At 47.8% G+C, this 27,726-nt stretch overlaps 1 protein-coding gene and 1 long non-coding RNA gene across 3 annotated transcripts; one reads left to right on the forward strand and one right to left on the reverse strand.

Moving 5' to 3' along the window:
• Positions 1 to 61: 61 nt before the first annotated feature.
• LOC115510140 lies at positions 62 to 27,315 on the forward strand. Its single transcript, XR_004343357.1, has 3 exons — positions 62 to 607; positions 1,191 to 1,277; positions 27,231 to 27,315. It is a non-coding gene; the product is annotated as an uncharacterized LOC115510140 (long non-coding RNA).
• On the reverse strand, positions 9,792 to 25,336 carry TGIF2 (TGFB induced factor homeobox 2). Of its 2 annotated transcripts, none has more exons than XM_030309666.2 (3): positions 25,162 to 25,336; positions 21,308 to 21,533; positions 9,792 to 12,534 (listed from the first exon to the last, which is right to left on the reverse strand). In XM_030309666.2, the coding sequence occupies exons 2-3, from the start codon at positions 21,497 to 21,499 to the stop codon at positions 12,013 to 12,015; spliced, it is 714 nt and encodes a 237-aa protein (XP_030165526.1). In that variant the 5' UTR covers positions 21,500 to 21,533; positions 25,162 to 25,336; the 3' UTR covers positions 9,792 to 12,012. The 2 variants fall into 2 exon arrangements, with proteins under 2 accessions (XP_030165526.1, XP_030165525.1); XM_030309665.1 differs by lacking the exon at positions 25,162 to 25,336 and adding an exon at positions 24,932 to 25,075.
• Positions 27,316 to 27,726: the final 411 nt, after the last annotated feature.

Here is a 27,726-nt window from a genome sequence, read left to right on the forward strand (position 1 = left end):
GGCGCAAGCGCGCTACGCGTGACGGAAGTGACGTCAGGCTTCCGTTAGGCTCACGGTAGGGTGAGAGGGAAGGGACAATCTAGGTGGGGACGGTGACGCGAACGCGAGGAGGCGCTGTGGAGACTGAAGAACGGCGTTTGAGCAAAGAGGCGAGGTTAGACTCGGGCGTCGCCCAGCCTTTCCCTAGAGCAGCGGGACAGAACGCGGCCCTGTTTTCCTGGAGGCGTCCTTTGGAGGCCAAAACCGGCTCCCCGGGAGCCCCGCTGCTCAGGATGTAAACTGTCTTCTGTATTTAGCGTCTCATCGTGGCCCAGCACCCTCTTTCGGCAAATGGAAACCTTGAGAGGGATTTTCTCAGGCTAAGTGGCAAGTTGCAACCGGCTGAGGACTCCTGGGGCAGGGAGAAGCTTGGTGGGAGTCTAGAAAGTTCTTATTAGCTATCAGAATATCTGACTATTCAGTATTCTAAATATTGTGTCCTCTCTGTGTGCTAGGTCAGTGGTTCACAAAGTGTGTGTCTGGACCACCAGCAGCCACATCACCTAGGAACTTGATTAGAGATGCACATTCTCAGACCCCATCCCAGAATTGCGGAACCAGAAATTGTGTGAGTGGGGCCCATAATCAGCATTTTAATAAGCCCTCCAGGTGGTGCCATGTTCATTGTGCTTTGTAATAAGTTGAGACCGAGACACATCACTTTTGTGTGGTGGGTTAATAGAGGCAAACTAACTTGCCCAGAATCACTCAACTAGTACTGGGCCTGTCAGACTTCAAAATTTGTGCTCTTAACCTTTAGCTTTCAGTGTCAAATGAGGTCAGAACATCCTTTGTATACCAACATTGATGGGTCGTTCTCCACCTTAGGTGAGAAACAGAATCTCTTGGGGAACTTCTTGAGAATTGTGGTTTTCAACCACAACTCGATTTCAAGATCCTCTTTCAATAGGCTGAGTGAGGCTGGACCCCAAAGGTGATATACACGGCAGCAGACATTACTCTATCTGGACCTGGCGAGAAGGCTGTATACCTGACATGGGTGCACACCTTTAGTCCTCTAACTTTCACCTGGATTTGGTTCTTTTCAGCCCTGCCTTTTTTCCGAACCATTTTCCCTCCATATGCAAAACTATGGTAAATCCTAACCAGCTCACTGGAAGTGTACCATTGGTATAAAATCTCTTTTACAGATTCCCTGGGGGCATGTAGTGCTGGAGACAAACTGATCATTCTGTCACAGAATGTCGGAAGAATACCTAGCCCACAGTCCAAGACAGGTAAGTTTTCAGTCTGCTGGGCCTGGTGGTAAAGGTTTGTAATGGGTTGGGAAAAACTGAGTTCTGAAGGAAGAGTAGGAGGAGTTAAGGGGAAAAGGGAGAGGAAGAGAGCGTTCCAGGAGATGAAACCATGTCAGTTAATGGTAGAGAAACCACAAGTTGGGAAGGAGTGGGAAGGGTATGCTGAAGAATTTGTTTTTGTTTTTTCCAGTTTTATTGAAAAATAATTGACATGCATCACTGTGTAAGTTTAAGGCCTATAGCATGATGATTTGATTTACATATATTGCAAAATGATCATTACAATAGGTTCAGTTAATCTCCCATCTTCTCATATAGATACAATGAAAAGAAAGAAGAAAATTATGCAATTTTTCTTTATGAGGAGAACTCTTAGGATTTATTCTTTTCTTTTCTTTCTTTCTTTCTTTCTTTCTTTCTTTCTTTCTTTCTTTCTTTCTTTCTTTCTTTCTTTTTTGAGAGAGAGCAAGAGTAGGGGAGGGAGAGGGGCAGAGGAAGAGGGAGAGAGAATCCCAAGCAGGCTCTTCAATGGGTATGGCTTGATCTCACCACTGTGAGATGGGGACCTGAACCAAAAGCAAGAGTCGGATGCTTAACTGACTGAGCCACCAAGGTGCCCCAGGATTTATTCTTAATTTTCCTATATATCAATACATCATTGTTAACTATAGTCATCATGTTGTATATTATATCTCTACTACTTATTTATCTCAACTGGAAACTTGTATCTTTTAACCACCTTCCTCCATTTCTCCCTCTGGTAACCACAAGTCTGAGCTCTTTTTCTGTGAATTTGTTTTTTAAGATTCCATATGTAAGTGAGATCATAAAGTGTTTTTCTTTCTTCATCTGACTTATTTCACTTAGGATAATACAAAGTCCATACATGTTGTCATAAATAGTCGGACTTGTTCTTTTGTGGATGAATAATGTTCCGTGATGTGTATACCGCAACTTCTTTATCCATTCATTCGTTGATGGACACTTAGGTTGTTTCCATGCTTTGGCTATTGTAAATAATGCTGCTCTGAATATGAGGGCACAGATATCTTTTTGAGTTAGTGTTTGTATTTCCTTATTTCTTAGTATTGTATATTCCCAGAAGTGGAATTGCTGGATCATATGGTAGTTCTACTTTTAATTTTTTGAGGATCCTTCATACTGTTTTCCATAGTGGCTGCACCAATTTAAATTCCCACCAACAGCAGACAAGGATTCACTTTTCTCCACATCCACATCAGCATTTGTTATCTCTTATCTTTTTTATGATGACCATGAATAAATTATTTTTATCCCAAGGATGGAGGAAGTCACATAAAGGATTTGAACAGGGGCACTTAACTTTTCAGATTGGTATCTCAGCAAGATCGTTCTGGCTGCTATTAGGAGGACAGGATCAGAGTGGGAGACTAGTTTAGACTGTTAAAGTTACTCAGGGGATATGGTAGGGCACTGAAAATGGAGAAAATTGGAATAAAACAGTTAATTCTGTTTTAAAAAATGTTTACTTATTTTTGAGAGACAGAAGAGCATGAGCAGGGGAGGGGCAGATAGAGACAGGGACAAAAGGATCCAAAGTGGGCTCTGTGTTGACAGAAGTCAGCCCAGTGAGGGGCTTGAACTCATGAATCATGAAACCGTGAGCTGAGCCAAAGTCATATGCTTAACCAACAGAGTCACTCAGGCACCCTGTTAACTCTTTTTTAAACGTATTTTTTTTTACTTGCTGTAAAATGTACATAACAAAATGTACCATTCCTAAGTGTATAGTTTGCTGGCACAGTGAAGTACATTTACTTTATTGTGCAGCTGTCACTACCATCCATTTTCAGAACTCTTTCATCTTGCAAAACTGAAAGTTTTGTACCCAGGAAACTGTTAACTCCCCATTCTCTCTTTACCCTGGTCCCCAACGACTCCTCTACTTTCTGTCCCTAAATTTGACTAAGTACTTCTGTAAGATTAGAGTCACACAGTGCCCTTTTCTGATTGGTTTATTTCAGTTAGCATACTGTCTTCAGGATTCATCCATGTTGTAGCATGTGTCAGAATTTCCTTCCTTTTTTCTTTCTTTTTTAAAAAAACTTATTCATTTATTTGCAGGGTGGTGGGGGAGGGCAGAGGGAGGGAGAGAGAGAGAATCCCAAGCAGGCTCCCTGATGTCAGCACAGAGCTGGATGTGGGCTCAATGCGGGATCCCATGAACCTGAGAGATCATGACCTGAGCCAAAATCAAGAGTCTGATGCTCAACTGATTGAGTCACCCAGGCACCCCCAAATTTTCTTCCTTTTTAAGGCTGAATAATAACTGTTACATGTTTGTTAGATGTTCATTGTATATATTGCTAACCTTAAAAATAAAACTGTTACTTATTTTACCAGCAAAAATGAGTTTACTTAGGAATAGCAGAGTATTGCAGTTTGGACATGCAGACTACAGCAAAACCAAAGGCAAGTACAGAAAACAAAGGAGAGAAACTTGCTTTTATAGACTAAAGGAAAGGAAGTTGGGAGGGGCTTTTATAAACAAAAAAGTCTGGTAGAGTAGGTTAAGAGTTTGAAGTATAGTGTTTTTTCATTGGCTGCAAGTTGTAACAGTCTCTCTCTCCTTGAATGCAAGGTATATCTCTGTTGGGGTCTGCAGTTGATGAGGACTGATAGGGTGTGAGAGCTCCTCCTGCAGGCCTCCCAGTTCCATTATTTAGTTAGTTACTAATTTTTTAAGTCATCTGTACATTAATTAATTAATTAATTTACTTTTTAAGTAATCTGTACATCTAATGTGGAGCTTGAACTCACAAGCTCCTGAGATCAAACAAGAGTTGCACACTCCACCTATTGAGTCAGCCAAGCGCCCCCCAACTCCACTTTAAATGAGGTTTCCTGGGGTTCCTGGGTGGCTATACCATTTTGCATTTCTACCTACAGTACACAAGAGTTCCAATTTCTCCACGTTCCCGTCCATATTTGTTTTCTGTGTTTTTAGAAAAAAAATTTTTTAACGTTTATTCATATTTTGAAAGACAGAGCGTGAGTGGGGGAGGGGCAGAGAGAGAGGGAGGCACAGAATCTGAAGAAGGCTCCAGGCTCTGAACTGACAGCACAGAGCCCGACGCGGGGCTCAAACTCACAGACCGTGAGATCATGACCTGAGCTGAAGTCAGATGCTTAACTGACTGAGCCACCCAGGTACCCACTGTGTGTGTTTTTTTTAATAATAGTCAACCTAATGGATGTGAAGTGGTATCTCGTGATTTTTATTTGCATTTCCCTAATGATTAGTGATGTTGAGCATCTTTTCGTGTGCCCATTTTTGTGTATCTTTGGAAAAATGTCTATTCTAGACCCTTACCCGGTTTTTGAGTCTAGTCATTTATGTTTTTGGTTGTTGAATTGTAGGAGTTCTTGATATTCTGGATATTAATATATGTATTCTGGATATTAATCCCTTATCCCTTATGTAATTTGCAAATATTTTCTATTTTGTGGGTTGCCTTTTTACTCTGTTGATAGTAGAGTCAATTGATACACAAAAGTTTTTAATTTTGGAGGCACCTGGCTGGCGCAGTGGTAGAGCATGTGACTTTTGATCTTGGAGTCAGGAGTTCAAGCCCTAAGTTGGGTGTGGAGCCCACTCAAAAAAAAAAAGTCATTGATATTTTGATAGAGATTGTTGTGAATCTGTAGTACGTAAGTCTTCCAATTCACGAACATGAGATATTTTCCATTTATTTTTATCTTCCTTAATTTCACTCAGCACTGTTTTATAGTTTTCAGTCCATGAGTCTCACTTTGGTTAATTCTTAACTATTTTATTCTTTTTTGATGCTATTATAAATTGTTTTTTTAATTTCCCTTTTGGGTTGTGTATAGAAACACAACTGATTTTTCTTTTTTTTTTTTTTAATAAGAGACTCTTTTTTTTTTTTTTAACGTTTATTTTTGAGACAGAGAGAGACAGAGCATGAACAGGGGAGGGGCAGAGAGAGAGGGAGACACAGAATCTGAAACAGGCTCCAGGCTCTGAGCTGTCAGCACAGAGCCCGACACAGGGCTTGAACTCACGGACCGTGAGATCATGACCTGAGCCGAAGTCGGACGCTTAACCGACCAAGCCACCCAGGCGCCCCCACAACTGATTTTTCTGTGCTGATTTTGTATCCTGCAACTTTGCTGAATCCATTTATTCTTTTTTTATTTTGGAGTCTTTATATATGATTCTCTATATATGATCATATCATCTGCAAAGAGATAACTTTATGTTTTGCAAGAAAAGAGTTAATTCTTTTTATGTCTTATTGTATTATATTGTGAAGCTCTGCTCTTAACTCTGAGATTCATTAAGTTTGTGATTACATGGTGGTGGGGATGTCCAGAAAGTTATACTTGGAAGGGTCCTCAGATCCAGTCCAGCCCAGCGTCACACAGCAAGTTAGAGATTCAATAGGCATCTGAAACCTCATCTATGTTCCTCTTAGCTTTGTAGGAGCCCACAAAACCACACTAGGAGCTAGCTTGGAGAGCCCTTGCCTAGAGGGTACTTATGGGACTGAGACTTGATCCCTTTTTGCTTTCACCCAAGGTTTCCTTATCTTAGGAAGTGGGGAGTCTGGCTGAATCCCAGTGCATCCATCTGGTTAAAATAAACATCCTGGGTGGTCTAAGATGGAAAAGAACTTGATGAAGAGTCAGATTTGGAAGTGGGAGAGAGATTTGGAAGTAGGACAGATTTTGCCTTTGTGAGGTTGCCTTTTTAAGCACCAGTTAAACACATGATCTCAGCTTTGGGAATGAATATGTCTTCTCAGCTGAATGCCTCTATACCACTACTAGCTGCTTGTAGTAGGGTTTGGAGAGGAAGGTGTGCTCTGAGGGGTAAGATTGAGGGCCCTAGACAGACAGATGGAGTCACAGAAATCAGAAGAGTCCTGCAGGGAAAAAACCACAAGCCGTGGAAAGAGCATCCGTTGTGAAGTACAGGTCTGAGTTTGTATCCACATCTCTTTTTGCCTACAGCAAATGTTTTACTAGTACTTACTGGGTTCTTAGTAGGTGCCAAACATTACTATACGTTTTACATGTTTCTCTCCAAAAGTTGTCTGGGCTTTTAACCACTATACTGAACTCTTCTCTTTTACGTTTAAAACTTTTCTACAGTAGGGGCACCTAGGTAGCTCAGTTGGTTAAACGACTTTTGAGTTTGGCTCAGGTCCTGATCTCACAGTTGGCGATTTTGAGCCCCACATTGTGCTGTGCATTGAGAGCACAGAGCCTGCTTGGGATTCTCTTTCTCCCTCCCTCTCTGCCCTTCCCTCTGCTTGCACATGCGTTCTCTCTCAAAGTAAATAAACAAACATTAAAATTTTTTTTTCTACAGTAAATGTGGATTATTTATGTAATTAAAATGATAATCTCAGGAAGGCTACACTTGACCTTCAGGCTACCATGGACTCCTGGGAGCTGAGGGCAAGTAAAATGGTTTGGTGAGGGGAGGGGTAAACTACTTGGTGTACCCTTCTTCCTCTCATCTTATAACTTTGAAAGATAAGGTGCTGTCTTAACCTAGCAGCTTCCTTGGGATAAGTCAGTGTCCTGATTATAAATGATCAGGTTTCTGAAGCAACAGCATGAGACTCCTGTGGCATAAGTGAAGAGTGCAGATTCCTGGACTCTCTGGGGGTGAGGTCTGGGAATGTGCATTTTTGTAAGCTCTCCTGACACAACGACTGTGATGATCTTCATACATATTAAGGCTTGAGAATTACTTCTCTGGGTACTTTGTTCAAGTTCTGCCACTTTTTTTTTCTTTTTTTTTTTAAAGTAGGCTTCATGTCCAGCATAGAGCCCAACGCAAGGCTTGAACTCACAACCCTGAGATCAACACGTGAGCTGAGATCAAGAGTTGGATGCTTAATCAACTGAGCCACCCAAGCACTTCCCGTTCTGCCACTTAAAAGCTGTGTAGTATGAGGCAAGTTATTTTTACAGTTGTTTTACTCTCAGCCCTGTGCTGAAAGGCCAAATAATAACATACAGTAACAAAAACATATTATCTTGGGGGGTGCCTGACTGGCTCAGTAGGTGGAATGTGCAACTCTTGATCTCAGAGTTGTGAGTTTGAGTCCCACATTGGTTGTAGAGATTACTTAAAAAAATAAAATCTTGGGGCACCTGGGTGGCTCAGTCAGTTAAGCATCTGACTTCAGCTCAGGTCATAATCTCATGGTTCATGAGTTTGAGCCCCACATCAGGCTTTATGCTGCTGACAGCTCAGAGCCAGGAGCCTGTTTCGGATTCTGTGTCTCCCTTTCTTTGCCCCTCCACCACTCACGCTCTGTCTCTCTGTCTCTCAAAAATAAACAAACATGGAAAAAAACCCATAAAATCTTTAACCCACTCCCCAAATACGGATTATCCTAGTTCATCCTCCTAAGAGGTAATTATTACTATGCCCGTCTTATTGATGTGGAAACTGAAGTTTGAAATGGTAAATTGAGGCCTATGATCATGACAGCTAGTTAGGTGATAGAGCCAGAATTGGAATGCAGGTTTAGATTATAGAGAAGTGCTTTGGAAACCAGTAGCATTGAGAGCAATGATGATTATTTCCACATCCCCGCTGAATTCCAGACCTTATTCTCTACAGCTCCAGTGGCTGACACAGTGAGGTTATAGCACACCAAGGCAGGCTAAGCCCCTCCCCTCTGGAGTTTTCCCATTAGCAGTTTCTAAACTAGAGTGTACTTTAATTTTTGTTATTTTTAGTAGTCTTACCCCCAACACAGGGCTAGAACTCATGACCCCAAAATCAAGAGTCACATGCTCCATTAACTGAGTCAGCCAGGTGCCCCTAGAAATGCAATTATATATTTTTTGAGTTTATGTATTTGAGAGAGAGAGCACACACCCGTGCACATGAACTGGGGAGAGGTAGAGAGGGAGAGATAAAATCCCAAACAGGATTCTCCAGTGTAGAGCCTGACGCGGGGCTTGAATTTAGGAACCATGAGATCATGACCTGAGCCAAAATCAAGAGTTAGATGCTCAACCAGCTGAGCTAATGTGCACCACCTCAGAAATGCATTTTAAAGCTTTTTTCTAAGTGGGACTGTTACAGGAAAGGTAGATGTCTTTAGACAACATTTCTAGCTTCAGAGGAGAGGAGTCCTAGCCGCATTGTCCCTGTAAACTTTCTCTAGTGCTTGCTTACTCCAGGGTTTATCAATTTGAAGCTTGATGTGCAAGACGCTTTTGGTTTCAGTTCTTTGAAAATGGAATACTTTGAAAAGTGTAAGAAGCCATCTCTCCTAAGGCAGTCAAACCATCCACTCCCCCTTTTAGGGGAATATTAATATTAACTTTCCAGATGAAAATGAGTATTAAATTTATTTTGAAGAGCCCTTCCAGCATGTTTCTATTCTGCCAAGCCCTAGGGCCAAGTGTCTAGTTTGAGGGACACTGAGAGAAGGAAGTGGAAAACCAGGCTCTTGGATGAATGGATAAACTCAAGCTGGGGCTCTTTCATCTGGGGATCATGAATGGCGGGGGGCATCATCTCCAAATTTCTAAAGGGGAGTGACCTGTGAGAGATTCAGTAACTCCATCTAGGTCTACTGGAATCAGGAAGAAGCTGATTTAGTTCTTTAGAAGATACTTCTAGTGCTTAGCCCAAACCATGTTAGTTGAATGCCAGCAGGCAGTGAACTGCCCATCACTAGTTCAAATAAAGTCCAGGTAGATGTCAGGGTTACCTTCAAGCAAGACAGACTTGAATTTAGATCCTAGCTGCATTTAATACTGGCTGTATAAATACAGTTCAGGCAAGTAACTTAACCAACCCCCAGTTTCTTTACCTCTGCAAAGGGCATCTCACTTCTTTCACGTGTGTACAAAAATTAAAGCAATATGAATACTGTGAACACTGTGTAGGCCCGGGCATAAAGCAAGACCCTTTACGGCTTCAGTCCTGGACTTCGCACCATTTGGGCTGCAATTAAATGTACAGTCATTTCATTATGAAATAAATGAAACCTACAGCTAGCTTAAGCAAAAAAGGGGAATTTAGTGCTTACATAATAGGGAAGTCCAGAGGTGGTACCACTTTCAGACATGACTAGAGCATCCATTTCATCTCTGCCTTTTTGTGTGTGCTGGCATCATACTGCAGTCCTGGGCTTTCCTCACTGGTTGAGGGGGAGGATAAATTTGCTAGCTCCCTAAGTTCCCTCACCACTCACCAACCTCAAAGCCTGACTATCCCAGGGAAGACTGGTTCAGCTTGGGATGCATAGGCTCCCTGCACACTGTGATGAATGGGATATGGAACAGGACTGAAGCCAAGGAAATAAGGACATAGGGCGTACAACACTTACAGGTGGCTACTAGAGGGAGGGGAAAGCAATAAGGCCTAGTAAGAACTCAGCAATTGCCCTATCTCCAGGCTGGGCCCAGGGTCATGGTGGGTCAATCTGTTTCTGCTTTAAAAAACAAAACAAAAACCAAAAACAAACTTTATTTGACAAAAGACAAAATCAAAAGTTATTTACAGTAGTTTTTTGCTCAATTCAACGGGATAACTGTCTTCTCCAGGTTTATCTCACAACCGAACAAAGCAGAGGCTGCCCCACCCCCAGCCTCCCCATCTTGCACAAGGGGGGAATGCCAACCAGAATTCAGCAGCATGGCTCCCTCACCCCTCACCACCTCTACCGCTCAGTGCACCACCCCAGCCCGACACACTTCCAGGGTCCCTTGCTAAAAGCATCTCCCAACAGTCACACTAGACCTGGGCTCACACACGTGGGTGGGGTAGAAGAAGCTGGGCAAACAGCAACTTCAACTAATTTTGAAGGTGCTATGTTCTTTCTTTCCCAGCTGGGCCTCAGGAGGGTGAGGATCCCTGATCCCCCTGGGACATGCAAGGAGGCAGTGGGGCGGCAAAAGAGAGAGCCTAGGAAACTTGCCCACTCAGAGCAAAGCTCCATCTCCTTAAATAACCAATCCCCATTCCCACAGCAATGGGTAGGCTGAGCTACTGAGAAGTTGGGTAGCCTCCCTGAAAACTTCAGGGATCATCCCAGAAAGGACAGAACACATGTTGCTGCCTTTCTTCTGGCCAGGTCCACCCAAGTCAGTCACTCCCCAGGAATCTCCCCCTTGTGTCTGACTTGGCAACTTCAGGAAACTACAGGCTGGGGGCTCCTGACTGGTCTTTTGGCCCAGTAACAATGTTATTCGGAACAAAAATATTTTGGCTAATAATAACCTAGGATTAGTGTTTCTTAGGATATATAAAAAGATGGGGCATATTGCTGTTGAATGCTGTCAGCAGTGAGACAGCAAAATAAAAAATGGGGAGCAGGGAGAAGAGTAAGACCAACTATGATTTGTTTCACTGTGAAGTTCAGGGCAGAGGCCTCTGCAACTCCAATTTAAAAAAAAGGTGCAACACAAAGACACAGTGAACAGGCTTCATAACTGATTTCCAGCCCCAGCCTCCTTAAAAGGCAGTTCCTCAGCAGCTGGGGGCACCATTCCTTACTTCTTCCAGGAATAGTTTCTTGCCACCATCGTGGGAAAAGCTGCCCACTTGAGTCGGCTACAGGGCTTCCTGACCAGTAGATGGCTCACTTCTCTCCAAGTAGGAGCTACCGGGAGCTTTTGACATTCTGGTCCCACTAATCCAAGTTCTTAAAGGTATTCAAAACTCAGGCTGCAGGGTGAAGCTTTCAAGGATAAAGAAGGGGAAAACATTAAAGAGGAAAAAAAAAATCAACAACCAAAAAACCCACTGCCTTGGTCTAGCTTACTTCCCCCATTCCCCAAAATATAGTAAAAAATAAAATAAAAAAAAAAAAATACCCCCCCCCCCCCAAAAAAAAAACCACTTCTCTGGTTTTATCATCCTTCTCTGCTCTGTGCTTAGAAGGTTTGGTCAGATTCTCTGTTGGACCCTCTCTTTATACTTAAGAAGGCTTTATTCCCTTCTGTGCCTGATGCAGAAAAGCCAAAGCCCCAGATTTTTTTTTTCTTTTGGTAAATCAAAACAACAATACAACAATGTTTTGGAATTGAGAGTTAGCTGGTCCCCAAAATAAAAATACTCCTTCCTTGTAAAACACCAGTTGCAGTGGTGCATGGTCCTCAGTTCATCAGACTCCATCACGCAACACACTCACTCCCCACACCTGTGCTAACTACTCCATTAATGCAAACCCCAGCAAAAAGGGAAAAATAAACACAAAGTTTAGTGAAAACCTAAACATTCAACTGGAGTCAGTTCTGTTACATCTTCTGGGTTCCTCTTCTCTTTTGTTCACACTTACGAACTTGGCATGTCCACACTTGGCTTAACAAAAAAGAGGCCCAGCTCAGGGGCATAGGTCTGAATGTAGTAGGTTTCCTGTGCCCAGCCTAGGAAAGCAGGCTGGAACAAAGGTGTCCTGGGCATTCTCTGGAGAAGCAGCAGCAGCACCATGCCTGTCTCCGATCTCAATCTCATCACTGAGGAGGCCTGGAGAAATGGCAGTCAGCAGAGAGGTCCCCATCACAGTGCAGTGACACCAGCTGGCATCTCCCTGCTGAAGACCTCTGGACAGAGGAGATGACCCCGATGTTTGGCAGTGATCCAAAGAAAACCCTCTGTATGAAAGGGAACCAAAATGGAAACCCAGGACAGCTGGCTCGAGCCTCGAGCACCCCTTTTGGCAGATGCCTACTTGGGGTTTTCAGAGACTAAGGGAATAGGAGTGTGCAGTAAGGGGGGTGATGGGTCCTGCTGCTTCTGAAGCTCCATCTCAGCAGCCCTCTGTAGCGCCACCTCCACCAGCAGCTGGAAGCTACTGAAGTCCTCCTTGTCCTGCTCTGGGGGTGTGGGCGGTGGTGTGTTGAAGAGTCCACCTGTGGGGCTTCCGGCTTCAGCCCTGGTCAGTAGGGTGAGTGTGTTGCCAGGGCTCACCAGGGGCTTACGAGGCTCCAGCTCACCTTGTGGGAAGGGGGCTGCTGGCTTTTCCCCCTGGCCTGGGTGGAGTGGCATGGAGCACACAGACAAGGAGAGCACGTTGGTGGGGGCCGGTACAGACACAGCCAGCACCGAGGGGCTGCTGCCACGGGGCAGGGCCACATCTGAGGCCTTACCCCCGCGGCGAGAGATGGTGAATTGGTTGGGGTCTTTGCCATCCTTCCGAAGCATGTCTGGTAGAAGCCGCCGCCGGGCGTTGATGAACCAGTTACATATCTGGAATGCGTAGGAGTCTGTGGTCAGTTCACTCAATCAAAACCAGCTATGAAGCACCTAAGTTCCTGGCCCCAGAAACACAGCAGCCAAACAATAGAGACACAATCCCAGTCCTCAGACACATTCGTGTTAGGAATTGAGAACTGAAGTCATCATACAAGTGAATATAAAATTGCAACTATGATTCAGCCAATGAAGGGAAGGTCCAGTGGAGGGGACAATAATGGGAATACCCGATCTAGTCTTTGGGGACTCAGGATAGAACTGACAGAAGCAGGCAGGGCTTATCCCACTGGCCAGAACACCAGGAGAAACCACTAAAGGGCCTCAAGAGTGGCCTGACCTACATTTCACACTGTAGATCCTTCTCCTGACCCTTGTCTCTTCTTCCAGTTTATCAACAGATATTCACCAAGCCAAGCACCAGCTGCTGTAGGGGGCAAAGACAGGAACCCTCTCCCCCTTACCTCCTATGTGCTGGGATATTGGGAACTGTGTGGGCTGCAGTAATGCCTAACATTACTGTTTACTGAATGGATCAAAGGCCCAGCTTTCCTTAGGGCTCCCGTACCAGTTTCTACCCCTGCTTATCACCTTTCTCGGCCCATCCCCAGGACAAGCCCCTGGGTACCTTCTTTCTGTGGACTCTATCTGCCTCCACCCAGCCAATCGGACAACCACCTATGACAGGAGCTGGTGCCTGGAGTTGGCATGGCTCCTTGCCCAGCAGGCTGCAGCTGTACCCATTCCACAGGTGCAGGGACCACTAGGCTCCTGGCCCTGTCAGGCTGGGAAAGATCCTGGTCAGGACAGATCCAGAACCTTGTGGCTTCTCTTTCCTCTCCATTCCAGCCTGGTGTGGGGGATTTTCATTCATTTTTCTTCATCTCTATGGTCTTCCCAGTACACGTGAGCACACACAACACCAGTCATCAGTGACACTGGCTGACCTGAATGCTCTATAGCTGCAGGGGAGCCCCAGAGAGAGGTAAGGCTGAACGGCTGGGCGTGGCAAAGGAAAGGAACAAGCACCTTTGATACCAAGTATCATGCCAGCCATCTCACTTGTGTTACGTTTTGTTTTTTTTTTAACGTTTATTTATTATTGAGAGACAGACACAGAGTGTGAGCAGGGGAGGGGCAGAGAGAGGGGGAGACACAGAATCCGAAGTAGGCTCCAGGCTCCGAGCTGTCAGCACAGAGCCCGATGTGGGGCTCGAACTCACGAACTGCGAGATCATGACCTGAGCTGAAGTCAGATGCTTAACTGACTGAGCCACCCAGGTGCCCCTCACTTGTGTTATGTTTAATCTGCATACAAGCCTGGAAGGCAGTGAGCAGTGTCCCTGAAGTACTAAAAAGGGAACCAAACTCTTGAAAGACAAAGAATTTGCCCAAAGTCACACAGGCTCCAAGTGTAGAGCCAGGTCTCCTGGCTTTAGGGCCCCTACTGCTGCTCTTACTGTGCTTTGCTGTGCCTTACCAAACAGAACAGATAACTGAATAATCATGATCATAATCCTAAAACCAATCAGGTGCTGTTCTGAACATTTCTCATCTAATTACTCATTTATTCTATAGCTTATGAGACAGATTCTGTGATGATCACTTTATTTGAACCAGTGAACAGAGGCCCTGATCAGAGAGGGCTTCAGTAACTTGCTCAAGGTCACGAGTTTGAAGGCTGGACTCTGTTTCAAGCAATCCCCACTGCCAAGTGAAGAGACCGAAGCCTTCTCTGCTTGCTCAGATGCTACCATTTCTGCATCCTGCAGCTGCCTTCCCTGCTACCTGTGCTACCAGAGGATACTGAGCCTGCTCACCTTAGCTCTCCATGTGGGGGAGATGGTCAGGTCACAGTGACCTGGGTCAAGTGAAGTAGGGATGAGCATTTCTGTTGAGAAAGCAGTCTTGGGGAGGGGAGCTTAGGCGTTTACTAGCAGCTGTGTGGGCACCTAGCCCCTAGCTGCGCCTCCCATTTTGGCTTAAAATTCTGGGAAAAGAACAGCAGAAAAACACCCCCCGCCCCCACATATACTTTTCCACATGCTCACCCTGGTCCACAGAAAACTTGGCAGCATACTGTCTGTTTTGTCTTCTCATCCGATAGAAATGCACAGCTGAGGGGGGCCAGGCAAGGGCAGGACGCCTGAGTGGGCCACTAGTGCCAGCTGTGAGGGTAGGCTATCAGGATTCTCTGTAGCCCCTTCCAGCTGCCCAACCCATGCCCAAGTCAGGAAAAGAGTGTATTTGGCTTGCCCCCACTCAAGGTCCTTGGGGAGTTGGTAGGGAGAATGCCAAGGTGAATTCTGTCATTGATATGGCACAACACAGGCTGGGTGCCTGAAAGCCTCTCTCTACCATAAAACAGGGCCCCTATCTGAAAGTCTGCTGTCCTGCCAGTATTTTTTTTTTTTTTTTTTTTTTATCAGTGGCTGGGATGAAGAATGTGGGAGGAATCACTGTGGCAAATGGGAGTTGAGGGGGGGAGCACCAGGAAGCTGATGAAGGCCATGAGGATCAGAGGAGGGCCTTTGAAGAAGGCAACACAAGTGTTTTAATTTTAATGTCTTTTCAACTGTGAAAGAAACAAAAGGGAGTAACTGAAGGGCATGGAAAAGACCTTCCCTAAACATCACTGTACCTTCAATGTGTGTTGTGACCACCCATACCCAGGTTCTTAAAGTCATGTGGCTATCAGAATCCCCTTGAGGGGGACTTAAAAAAGTAACTATCTTGGGGTGCCTGGCTCATTCAGCTGGAAGAGTATGCGACTCTTATCTCCCGGTTGTGAGTTTGAGCCCCACCTTAGGTGTGGAGATTTTAAAAAACAAACAAAACAAAAAAACACTATCTCTCATCTGCTCTATAGATCCAGTGATGGTGGCAGGATCAGGAATGTGTTATTTTTATTTCTTTTAATGTTTATCTTTGAGAGAAAGAGAGTGCGAGCGCCGCGCGCGAGCGTGGGGGAGGGGCAGAGAGAGGACTCAAACCCACGAACCATGAGATCATGACCCAAGACAAAGTCTGCCGCTTAACTGACCTAGCCACCCAGGTGCCCCAGGAATGTGTATTTTTAAACAAGCTCCCCCAAGTTCTGCTTCCCCGGGCTCGGGAACCAATGGTTTAACCTCCCCCCTCCCTCACCCTCCCTCCAGCTTTGGGAAAGGCTTCTCTTAGGAAGCTGCATTTGAATGGAGTCCTAATGGACTTCAAGGAATGGGGAGCTCAGCTGACCCCACATTGGTGTCTTTTTTTTTTAATACCAATTACATTGGGAGTTAGTTACACTGAATTCTTAGTTCACTAAATATTGTCTTCCCTCCCCACAGGACCCTACCCAAGGGCAGGGATAGTGCCTGTTCTACCAGTTTCCAGCACACAGGACAACCCCATCAGTAGTAGAATGAAAGAGTGGGGCCTGAGCCCCCTCTGCCAGGTTACCCTTCCCTCCCCAATAGGCAAAGGGCCCCTGAGAACAGTCAGAAACCACAGCAATAAAGTGGGCTTATAGGGTGTCACAGGGACCAGTGAAAACCCTTCAAAAATGACTTTTTTTTTTGGTCTTACCCTCCCAACTGCCTAGCCCCAGGCCAGTACCAGCAAACCAGTTAGTTAAATGACTCATTGACTTGCTAATGAGATTGCTCCTGGGCCAGTTAAAGGAGACAATCAAAAGAGCTGTCCCCAGGGAGAGAGAAAACAAGCTTGGCAAAATGCTGATGCTTGTTGAAGCCAGGTGATTGGTACCAGGAGTGCATTAGAATATTCTCTTGTGGATATTTGCAAATGTTCTTAATAAACAGCAAAATTTTTAAAATTAAATATAGGAAAAAGAGATGCCTCCAGGGACTTAAGGCAATTTTTCCTAATTGAGGGCCCCCTACATTTCCTTACTTTTGAGGTCCTGCCTGTTGACATTTCCAGGACTTCTTCATTTTCCATCAATTCAACAATAATTTACTGAGCACCTACCAGATACCAGGCATTGAGCTAAACACTTGGGATCCAGTGTTAAGTAAGACTTGGCCTCTGGAGCTTGGTGTGTTCTAAAAAGCAGTTATAGTTCATTGTCCAAATGCTGACCCAGTCCTGGTACTGTGGGAGCACACATCTCCTTTGAGGGTTGGGGGGGTCTCCCTGGTCAGTAGTGGGAACAAAGTGGTCTGGGGTACTGATCAGTGTGGCATGAATATGGGGGGAAGGGATGAGGCCCGCTCTGCAGACAGGGTCAAGTAATATTGTCAATTAGGTTGGTAAGACTCATTGAAGGGTTTTATTTATTTATTTTTTCAACGTTTTTAATTTATTTTTGGGACAGAGAAAGACAGAGCATGAACGGGGGAGGGGCAGAGAGAGAGGGAGACACAGAATCGGAAACAGGCTCCAGGCTCCGAGCCATCAGCCCAGAGCCCGACGCGGGGCTCGAACTCACGGACCGCGAGATCGTGACCTGGCTGAAGTCGGACGCTTAACCGACTGCGCCACCCAGGCTCCCCTCATTGAAGGGTTTTAAATAGAGTGACAAGTGGTGTAGGAAAGCCATATTATAGAAATATTTAAGGGGTGAATGTGTAGGATTTGGTGATTGACCAAATGAGCTTAGAAAGGGCAGGAGCCAGGGGCGCCTGGGTGGCTCAGTCGGTTAAGCGGCCGACTTCGGCTCAGGTCGTGATCTCGCGGTTTGTGAGTTCGAGCCCCGCGTCGGGCTCTGTGCTGACAGCTCAGAGCCTGGAGCCTGTTTCAGATTCTGTGTCTCCCTCTCTCTCTGACCCTCCCCCGTTCATGCTTTGTCTCTCTCTGTCTCAAAAATAAACGTTAAAAAAAAAAATTAAAAAAAAAAAAAGGGCAGGAGCCAGCTTGGAGAAGCTTTCCAATCGAGAAATCCGAGGTGCCTGTAAGACCACCAACCAGAGGTGTATGGATAGGGGCCATTTGGGATTCATGGTATAGTTTCCACCAAGGGCCACATGGTCCCCACTGCTCCTTAACTCTCAGCATGACTCTAGAGCAGGGAGGCCACCAATGAAACCTTTCCCACCAGAACACGCCAGGATCCAGGTGCCCTTCCTCAGAAGTTTCCAAAAGCAAATCCTTGCCCCAGACCTATATTTCTCTAAATGGGATCAGGGATATATCCTCCAGGGATCCACTAGTTCTCACAAAAAGGTTTAACTTTATGTTTCCATTCCGATCTCGAGTAGGAGCACCATGGCCTCTGGTAATCCAGACTTGCTCAACTCCAGAGTCTGTGCCTTTTTCATACTACAACACCACAGCCCAGTCAGCCAAGCACCATCCCCACCTACCGTTTTACATTAATGCAGTTAATAGAGTCTCATTGGTTTGATATTTATTTACTTTGGAAAACTGGTTATTTTACAATTTATAGGAGCAAAAGCAAGAAGTTGTTTTTTTTTTTTTTAACCCAGTTTTATGTTTGTATGTGCTTAAACGATAATGATAATAAAAATGTTTCAAGCCAACATGACAGGAGGAAGCAGGTCCATGAAAAATAACTTCTTTAAAAGAAACTGGTACATTACTCAGATATAAGAAACAGTGACCCTGACAAAAAGCAATTTCAATACAGTATGATGTGTGGTTTGACAGCACAGGTATGAGGTGTACCAGGAATACACAGCAGTGGCCTCAAAGCCAGGCAAAGAATGCTTTCATGAGGAAATGCTTAAATGGAGTGTGCCAGTTCAGAAAAGTCAGGAAGAAGCCACAGGAGGAGGCCCAGAGGCACAGAGGTCCGAAGGTTCACAGGCCTCAGAGAAAGGAAGGACTGAGAGATGAGGCTGATGAGCTCTTGAGTTTAGACTCTATCCAGAGGACAATGGGATCCATGGAGTGTATGGCATAATCAGATTTATACTTGTGTGTTCAAGAGAATGGGCTGAGGGGAACATTTCTCTACTTGTTAGATGTTAGATAAGATGCTGTCCATTTCATGAACCGATTAGTAAACCCAATTCATGGGGCGCCTGGGTAGCTCAGTCAGTTAAGCATCAGACTTTGGCTCAGGTCATGATCTCACTGTTTCATGAGTTCAAGCCCGCCTCGGAGTCTGTGCTGACAACGTGGAGCCTCCTTGAGATTCTCCCTCTCTCTCTGCCTCTCCCCTGCTCAAGCTGTCTCTGTCTCTCTGAAAAATAAATAAACTTAAAAAAAAAAAGAGAGAGAGAGAGGTGAGAATGGACTGAGGGAAAAAGGCTGGAGGCAGAAGACCAACAAAGAGCCTATCTAAGTAATCCTGGTTCTCAGGTTCCAGCCTTTGGCCTGTGTTGTTCTACATCCCGTAGTTCAAGTCCACTTCTTCTGGGAGGCCTTTTGAAGCTCCAGACTGGCTTAGAAGCCCTGCCTGGGTCTCTGCTGCCTTTGTCCCAGCAGTGATCACTTTTTGCAAACACCAATGGCTAGGTCTTCCCTCAATTTCCCATCCTAGACTAGATATTCCTTGAAGGTAGGGATGTGTCTGGTTCCTTTCTGGGATCTCAACTGTAGTTGGGAGTGCTCAGTGGTATACCATGAAATACTAGGCACTGCTACTAGACATGTGGGGTCAGTCCAAGACCTATGATCTAGGAGAGATGAGGAGAAGAGCAGAAACACCCACTCTGTGCTCACTTCACAGTGAGCCTTGAATTCGTCTTCTCCGTTCCTCCCCCTTATGTGCTATGAAAGTGCCAACAATCATCTCCCTTTCTCAGTTGAGGAAATGAGGCTCAGGAAAAGGCAGTGGACCTGGCCAACGTCCAGGCTTCCTCTTGTGGAGAAGATGGGATCTGAGTCAGGGTCTGTAATTCTAGAGCCTTTCTTGCAGACAGACTCCCATTAACCACTACCCAGAAAGTATAAAGTCAGGTGACAGGAGTTCTAAGGGCTGAATACTCACCAAGAGGCATCATGGAGGAGGGATGGGAGCTGGGAAGAGATGGGAGGTTCAGAGTAGAGTCAGGGAAGGAGGGAGAGACAGCATCGTAGATTGAAGTAATAGGCTAGGAAAAGACAGAGGTAGAACAGGTGGCAGAGGGGCTTAGGGTGAGGCTTAGCTGGCTCATGACGGAAGCACTGGGGTCCAGTGGGGTAGGGGGTGGGCCTTTGTTAGGCTGAGGGACTGCTCTGTGTCTCTCAGGTAGGTGAGAGCCAAACTGGAAGCAAAGTAGTGGTAGTCCAGGGTGTCCTGCCTCAGCACTTTGAAAACAGAACCACACCTACATATCAGCAGTTGGGGCAGTTCAAAGGAGATAATACCTTGCACTCTGACAAAAAGTAGATAACACAATTTTCAGACATGCTCATGTGCAAGGTTTACAAAGCACCTTGTTTCTCTCTCTTTTTTTAAAGTTTATATATTTATTTTGACAGAGACAGTGCGAGTGGGGGAGGGGCAGAGAGAGAGAGAGAGAGAGGGTGAGAGAGAGAATCCTAAGCAGGCTCCGCACTGTAAGCTGGGAGCCTGATTCGGGGCTTGAACTCAAGGAAACTGTGGGATCATGACCTGAACCAAAACCAAGAGTCAGATACTTAACTGACTAAGCCACCAGGTGCCCCTATTTTCTTTCTTTCTTCTTTTTTTTTTTAAAGATTTTATTAAAAAATATTTTTTTTTTTTTTTTATTTTTGGGACAGAGAGAGACAGAGCATGAACGGGGGAGGGGCAGAGAGAGAGGGAGACACAGAATCCAAAACAGGCTCCAGGCTCTGAGCTGTCAGCACAGAGCCCGACGCGGGGCTCGAACTCCCGGACCGCGAGATTGTGACCTGGCTGAAGTCGGACGCTTAACCGACTGCGCCACCCAGGCGCCCCTAAAAAATATTTTTTTAATGTTCGTTTATTTTTGAGAGAGAGACACACACACACAGACAGAGTGCAAGCAGGGGAGGTGCAGAGAGGGAGACACAGAATCCAAAGCAGGCTCTAGGCTCTGAGCTGTCAGTGCAAAGCCCAACATGGGCCTCCAACCCATGAGCTGTGAGATCATGACCTGAGCCGAAGTTGGATGCTTAAATGACTGAGCCAACTAGGTGCCTCAAGATTTTTGGGGCACTCTCTCCCTCTCTCTCTGCCCTACCCCTGCTCGTGCTCTGTCTTTCTCTTTCTCTCTCTCTCAAAAATAAATAAACGTTAACAAAAATTTTTTAAAAATTTATTTTTAAGTAATCTCTATACCCAACCTGGGGCTCGAACTCACAACCCCAAGATCAAGAGTCGCACATTCCACTGGCTGAGCCAGCCAGTCAGCACTTTCACATCCAATTCTGAATCTGCTCCTTATTAACAATTCAGGCAGGGGAAGATTCTAATCCCCACTTTACAGATGAGAGAAATCAAGATGTCTACAGCTCCTATGTAGCAGAACTGGGTTTTGAACCCAGAACCTCTGAATTCTCTGCCCTTTCCTTGACCGTGATCCCAACTCATTTTTTAACCACACTGCAGACCACTAGCTGCCTTTCTACAACCAAGTCACTATCCAAACACTGCTCTGGGGCTGGAGGCCAAATCCCAAACACTCAATGCCTTCTAGCCTTCCCATGGCCTTCATTGTTAATGACATCAAGACTTTAATAATGATGCCTTTCCTCTTCAGAACTCTCCAAAACTGATATCTAGCTCAAGGACTTCATGTCATTGTCTTCCCGTGAGGCAGGGAGAGTGGGGGGGGGGGGGGGGGGGGAGTTCCTCATGGGGTCACAAAGTGCATTAGTGACAGGGCTTAGACAGGACTAGAACCCAGGTCTCCCGCTGCTTGCTTCTTACCTGCAGCACTGACAGGTTGGTCTGTCCAGAAAGGCTCAGCTTCTCCTGTTCTGAGGGGTAGGCGTTGTAGCGATGCAAGTACAGCCAGTCCCGGAGGATCTTCACCGACTCTTTGGGCAGGTTCCCTCTGCGCTTCCTCTTGCCTGCCAGGGAGAGGAGGCCTTCATCCTCACCCAGATCACTGTCTGACATGGTGTCTAGGGGCTAGGCTGGACCTTGGGCAAGCCTGGAACAAGTGACAAAGGGGATGGGGACATTATTACCACACATTGCCTCTCACCCTTTCCCTGTCCCCAAACACATCATTATTAGAACTTGGGACACCAGAAATGGGGGAATAGCAAATCAAAGTCTCAGGCTATACTATGGCCTGGGCAACCTAGAAGGGATGAGTCCAAGATGCCTCCATTTCATGGGGCCAGTAGATGACTACTGAAGTAAATGGCAGCTTATTAATAAGCAGTACTGGACTAGAAATAATTATAGCTACCACTAGAGTCTGTTTTCCATGCTCTGTACTGAGCACTTCACACTTATTATCTCATTCAATCCTCACAAAGCCCTTGTTAAGAGAGATACTACTATTATTGTCATTTTATAAGTAAGATAACCAAGGCCCAGAGAGAAAGCCCTTAACTTAAACAGGTACCATGAGATCCAGTAATTTCACTCCTAGGCACCTTCCAAGCCTTCAACAGAAATGTTTACAGCAACGTTACTCGTAATAGCCAGAAGGTGGAAACAACCCAAGTGTCCATCGACGGAGGAATGGATAAGCAAAAATGTAGTCCATCCACACAGTGGAATATTATTTGGCCACAAAAAGTTGCTAAGTCCTGATCCACATTACAGTGTGGATGAGCCTTGAAAATATGCTAAGTGAAAGAAGCAAGTCACAAAGAACACATATGATTCCAACTTAATGAAATATTTAGAAGAGGCTGGACGGGAAGAGAAGGATGATAGCTAAAGGGGTATGGAGTTTCTTTTTAAGGTGATAAAAATGTTCTACAATTGACTGTGGTGGTAGCTACATAGTTGTGAATATACTAAACCATTACTTGTTTGCTTTAAATGGGTAAGTTGTGTGGTATGGGAGTTACATCTCAAGAAAACTGTTATGAAAAAAAAAATTACAACTCCAGGATATGGTATGGAAATATGGTTTGGACCAAGGTTTGCCACCATCACCAACCAACTCCTCTCAAACCTCCAAAGTCTATACCATCTTGCTGCCCAGTTCTGGAAAGTCTATTAATCACCATGTCCCTACAGCAATCCACATAACATTTACTGCACCTACTGTGTACCATGCAGAGAAGAGTGTTGAGTCATCCCTATTGGTTGTCTCAGACATTCTCCTTTGTCATCTAAGCCCCTGGCTTGGTCCATGAATCAACTCCTCAAAAATTCAGATAAATGAGCAAGGCTGGGCTCTGGTTTTCCCATCTTGGCTATGTGACCTTGGGAAGTGTGCTCTCCTCTCTGGGCTTGAGCCCCCTCTTCACCTGTCAAATGAAGGAAGGTGTTTCCCTAGACAACCCAACTCAGTTGCTCATCCCCCTGACAAACTTCTTGTTCACACATGCAAAAGAGATTTACATTTTAAAACCAAAAGTTCCAGGGCAAGCTAATGCCAGAATCTGGAGGCTCCTCCCTCCTCAGCCTTTTAACAGCTACCCAGCAGGCTGGGCCAACAGACTCTGGCATCTCCCAGGTTTTGTTTCCTCGACTTGGGCCAGAGCCCAGATATCTGGGCTGGCTAGGCCAGGCTTTCGAGGGAAGGGTCTACCCTCCCAGCCAGGCCACCTGGAGGTGAGACAGGCATTGGTTAGAGGTGCCACTCCTCAGAGAACATCAAGAGCAGGCTGCTTTCTGAAGTCAAGTTTCTGAGGTCTAGCTGGCTAGGGCAGCTGGGATCTGGGCTCGGGGATGCAGCTCTGGCAAGCTATGAGAAGTTTACTCAGGGTTATCTGTACAAATTCCACCCTGGCTACCAGCCAAGTCCCAGTCTGCAGGGTTCCCGAAGTGGCCCACGGAGATGACCCTTCAGTCTACGCAGACCTCTCTCCACTGGTGTCCTGCGCTCCAGTTTACAATCCCGGAGGTTCCAACATACACCGCCCCCCACCCCCAACGAGACAGACACACACGCCCTCACCACCAGGCAACCTTCTTAACAGCGCTGAGATAACAGGCACCAAACCATCGCTGAGCTCCTACAACCACCATGATTTTCACCGACAAACACAGCACCCACATAGTTTACTGAATCCCACGTCCAGCACGAACAACTGGTACCCACGACACAGCCCAATTCCTGGATACATGCCTACCCACAAACTCCAACCGACCCGCCCACCCACGAACTCTGGGGAAACTCCAAACGTCATCACACCAGCGATCAATTCTTACCCCAACTGGCCTGTGGCAGCACCCTCACGACACGACACCGGGTGCACCCTCCTACACACTCCACGACGCCGACCTGCGGCCACTCCCGAACGAACTTTCTGACAACTCCCACAGCTCGCCCCGACACTCCCCCGGCCGCGCACTCAAGCTGCATTCCCAGCAGTTCACACAAAGCGCGCAGCCTCCCCCGCGGCCCAGACCTAGTCGGAGCACATGGCTCCCGGGGCGGCGGGGAATCGGCCTGCGCTAGGGGCGCCTGCACCCCTCAGCCCCCTACCCCGCACCAGACTCGGCACCCCCGCTTCCCCTCGGACCCGAAATGTGGTGGGGCGGGGGCTCTGGAAGAAAGAAAACTCACGTGTCTGTCCCGGGGCAGGAAAAAGTTTGGTTCCCACCCCCTTCCCCCGCCGCTCGGCGCTGGCTGACTCTTCGGGGCGCGGGGATGGCCGAGCCTGCGCGCTCGGCTTTGTGCTCCGAACTCGGCCCGGAGGGGGAGGGGAGGGGGCTGGGCTCCCACCTCCGCACCGCCCCCCCCCAGCCCTGCGCCCAGACTCCATGTTGGCCGCCCCCTGCCCGGGAGACTGCGCGCTTCCCCAGCGGGAGGCTCGGCTCACGCTCGGCTGGCCCGAGGGTCCGGACGCACACAAACTTTCTTCGGGTCGCCGGCCCCACGCGCCTTGCTTCCTTGGCCCGCCTGGGAGTGACAGATGCCTCCGAGACAGACTTTCCTTTGTTCCAGGAAAGGGGAACTCGCGCGGGCTCCCCAGGCCCCCAGCCCCGGGCCCTTCCCGCTGCCCCCACCCGCAGCTGTCACTCTCGACGGCCCCCACCTCGGCTCGGCCGCGGCGGGGGGTGGGGGGCACTGCCGGCGGTTAGCAACGTGCACTTTTTAAACCAAACAAACCCGCCCCCCGCGCGCTCACCCCGGCCCGGGGCAGGGGCGGCCCTCTCACAGGCTGGGATCGTAAGGAGCTGGGCCCCCCAGAAGGGCCCCGAGAGAGCTTCCAACCGGGGGGAATGGGACAGTCCCCCCCACCGGCCCCCGCTCGCACCCCGCAGTCGGGGCTCACAAACACCCGAGCTCACACACCCACACTCTCACGCGCCAGGACGACGCCCCCTCCCCCGCCCGGCGGAGAAAAAGAAACTTTCCAAGTTGTCCGCGCGTTCCCCGCCCGCCTCTGTCTCCCTCCTGCGCCCCGCACTGACTTTTCGGAGCGGCTTTTCCGTCCACGCGGCCCCGGGCTTGGTCCCGGGCGTCCTGGCAGGGGGCGGGGGGCGCCGGGAGAGCGCGCCGCGTACCTGCCGGGCCTGACACTCGGCCTGACAGCTCGCGGCTGGAAAGCACCTCGCGGCCTGACGTCAGATCCCCTCTCCTCCCCCCCCCCCCCCCGCGCTTTCCTCGCCCTCCCCCACCCGCCGGGAGGGAGAAAACAAACTTTGTGCGGAGCGCGGCGAGCTACGCCCACCTCCCGCGGGGCGGGCTGTCGGCGGCCAGGGGCTTCGTCCCGCCCACCGCTCCCGGAGGGGGCGGGGCCGGGAGGGCACCTTCTTCCTGCGCCCACCCCCACCCTCAGGAATGCCACATGGCCTCTGAGGAGGAGTGGTGGGAACCCTGCCTCCGGAGAGTCCGCTTGGGGGCAGGAAGTGGCCCGTTCCTCCTTTCGTAGAGCGTTTCCGGAGCGCCTACTGTGTGCTCGGCGCTGGGAGTGCGGGCCGTTACGGAGGGGAGAAGTCATGCAAAACCTGACGCGTGTGGGAACGCTCCCTCCGCCACATCTCCCACCGGCGGTGGAATTGTTCCCATTGCACCGAGAGGAAACTGAGGCCCGGTTAGTCCGGGGATTTCCTCCTAGCTGGTGAGGACCTGGCTCTGAATGCGACGCCTCTTCTGCCCTCAGTGGCCGGTAGAGTCGGGTAGAAGGCTGCCTGGGACACAACCCCAAAGCACGTAGCTCCTGGGTCTAGGACACGAGTGGCGGCCAGAGGTAAAAACAGCGCTTAAGGAGTGTTTGTAACACAGCGATGGCGAGCGAGACCCCTGGTGTGTACCATCCCGTCTAGTCCTTGGGTTATGGGGTTGGTCCTGTTAACGAATCCGCTCCTGGTTTACCCATGAGCTGCAGAGGCCTCTAGACTTGGCTTCTTGTCACACAGTCAGCTAGTGTCATTCAGCCCAGGAGGGTCAGACAGCGGAGCCCAGCCCTTTGCCCACTGAGGCAGACCACCTGACTGGAAACCCCCAGCACTCCTCGCTGGTTTCTCTTTCCTCTGTCCACCACTCCCAACCCAGCGTGTTCCTTTTGGTATTCTCCAGCGGCGCCAGCACTCTCTTCTCTGCGCTTTGCTGTGTACCACAAAGTGAAATACCTGTTGACCGGACCCCCTTGGCTTTCCCACCAGACTTTGTATCCCCCAGAGCGACGCAGCACGGAGTCAGCCTAAATCTGGGCAAGGCCTTTTCTGGGCCTCTGGGTCCTCATCTGGTCCCAGATATCTAGGACACTTGAGCAGCCTTGTAATGGCTTTTGGTCCTAATTAAACTTTAGCAGAGAAGAAGTCCAAAAACAAAAATCAAGTTTTTCCCTAATAGGCCTTAAGCCAGTCCGAATGCTGATAAAATGACTGTGGAGGCTCACCTGGTTTCCCCCACTAAAGCCAGACTTTCCTGCAAACTCTTAGAACCTAGTTGGCCACACTGCCCTCCTCACAGCAGCACTCAAAATGTGGGTGCCACCACCCAATGCTCACCATTTCACAGATGGGGAGACAGAGGCCCCAAATGATTTCTTGGGGGAAATGGTGCTCTGCCTCTGAGGGAAGGGAGGCTTGGGAGTCTTGGGTAAAGGTGAAACAACTGGGCCCTGGTCATTAGGCTCAAAGACGCAGGAGCCTATGGGGCAGGAATGTTCAGAAGAGGGGGCCTGGAAGGGGAAATGGGTGCATCCAGGTGAGCCCGGAGGAGGGACTCTGTCCCCAGCACTCAGTGCCAGGGATTGCGGTCCAGTGTGTGAGGGCCAGACTGCCCATTTGGGGAAAGCCACTGGGACCTGGGCTACAGCCCAAAGACCTTCTTGCAAATTCTGCCAGTGGCAGCCCCCCCCCCCCCCCCCCCCCCCCCCGGGACCATTGCTTCCCAAGGCTTGTGCTAGGGGAGGTGCACTGGGACAAGTAGAAGGCAGCAGTTCCTTCCTCCTGCAGCAGGGCCACCTGGAAACTGGATAATGAAGCAGCTTGAGGAGCCCCTCCCCAGACTTCCTGGAGGCAGAGGGGAAGGGCTGGGAGGTAAAAGGAGGCTGGTTGTGTTTCACGATGGCATCTTGTAAACAGATTTCCCCAGGTGAAGCCTAAATACCAGTGGAATTTGAGAATTACCACATGTTTTTCAACTAGTATCAGAATTTAAGATGCATACATCTTCTAAGCCAGTAAGCGAATTTCCAGGAATCTATCTTGAGAAATAATCCCAGGACAAAGATAAATGCTTATATGAGATTGTTCTTTGCAGCAGTGTTCATTCTGGTGGAAGACTCCAAACAACTACATGCTCTTCACCAGGAGCTGACTGCTTCACAGCAACTCTGGGATGTTGTAATGGGGTAAGTCTGTGCACACTAACCTAGGGGATGGCCAAGGGGATGGGGGATGTATGTGTTATGACAGTTTGCAGTATCCCAGCAAGAAGGGACTTTGGATATACTTGGTAACTTTTATGGGAAAGCCTTTAATAACTGGGCAGTTATTCTTATGTCATTTTCCTCTTCAGTTTTGCTACCCTCTCTCCCCTTTTCACATATGAAAAAAACTGGGTCCCTGAGAGAAGGGACTTGCCTGATAATGAAGCTGGAGTCCTGACTCCTGGGACAGATCTGGGGTGGGGTCTGGATGGGAAGGACAGGTAGGTTTGGCATCAGTGCCTGTGCTCCCCTGGTTGCCTCCAGTGGGCCATTTTAGGAAGAGCTCCAGGAACTCAAGACCCCTCAGGCCAGAAAAGGGACTGGATA

This window comes from Lynx canadensis, chromosome A3 (genome assembly GCF_007474595.2).
Source record: "Lynx canadensis isolate LIC74 chromosome A3, mLynCan4.pri.v2, whole genome shotgun sequence".
Taxonomy (NCBI): Eukaryota; Metazoa; Chordata; class Mammalia; order Carnivora; family Felidae; genus Lynx; species Lynx canadensis.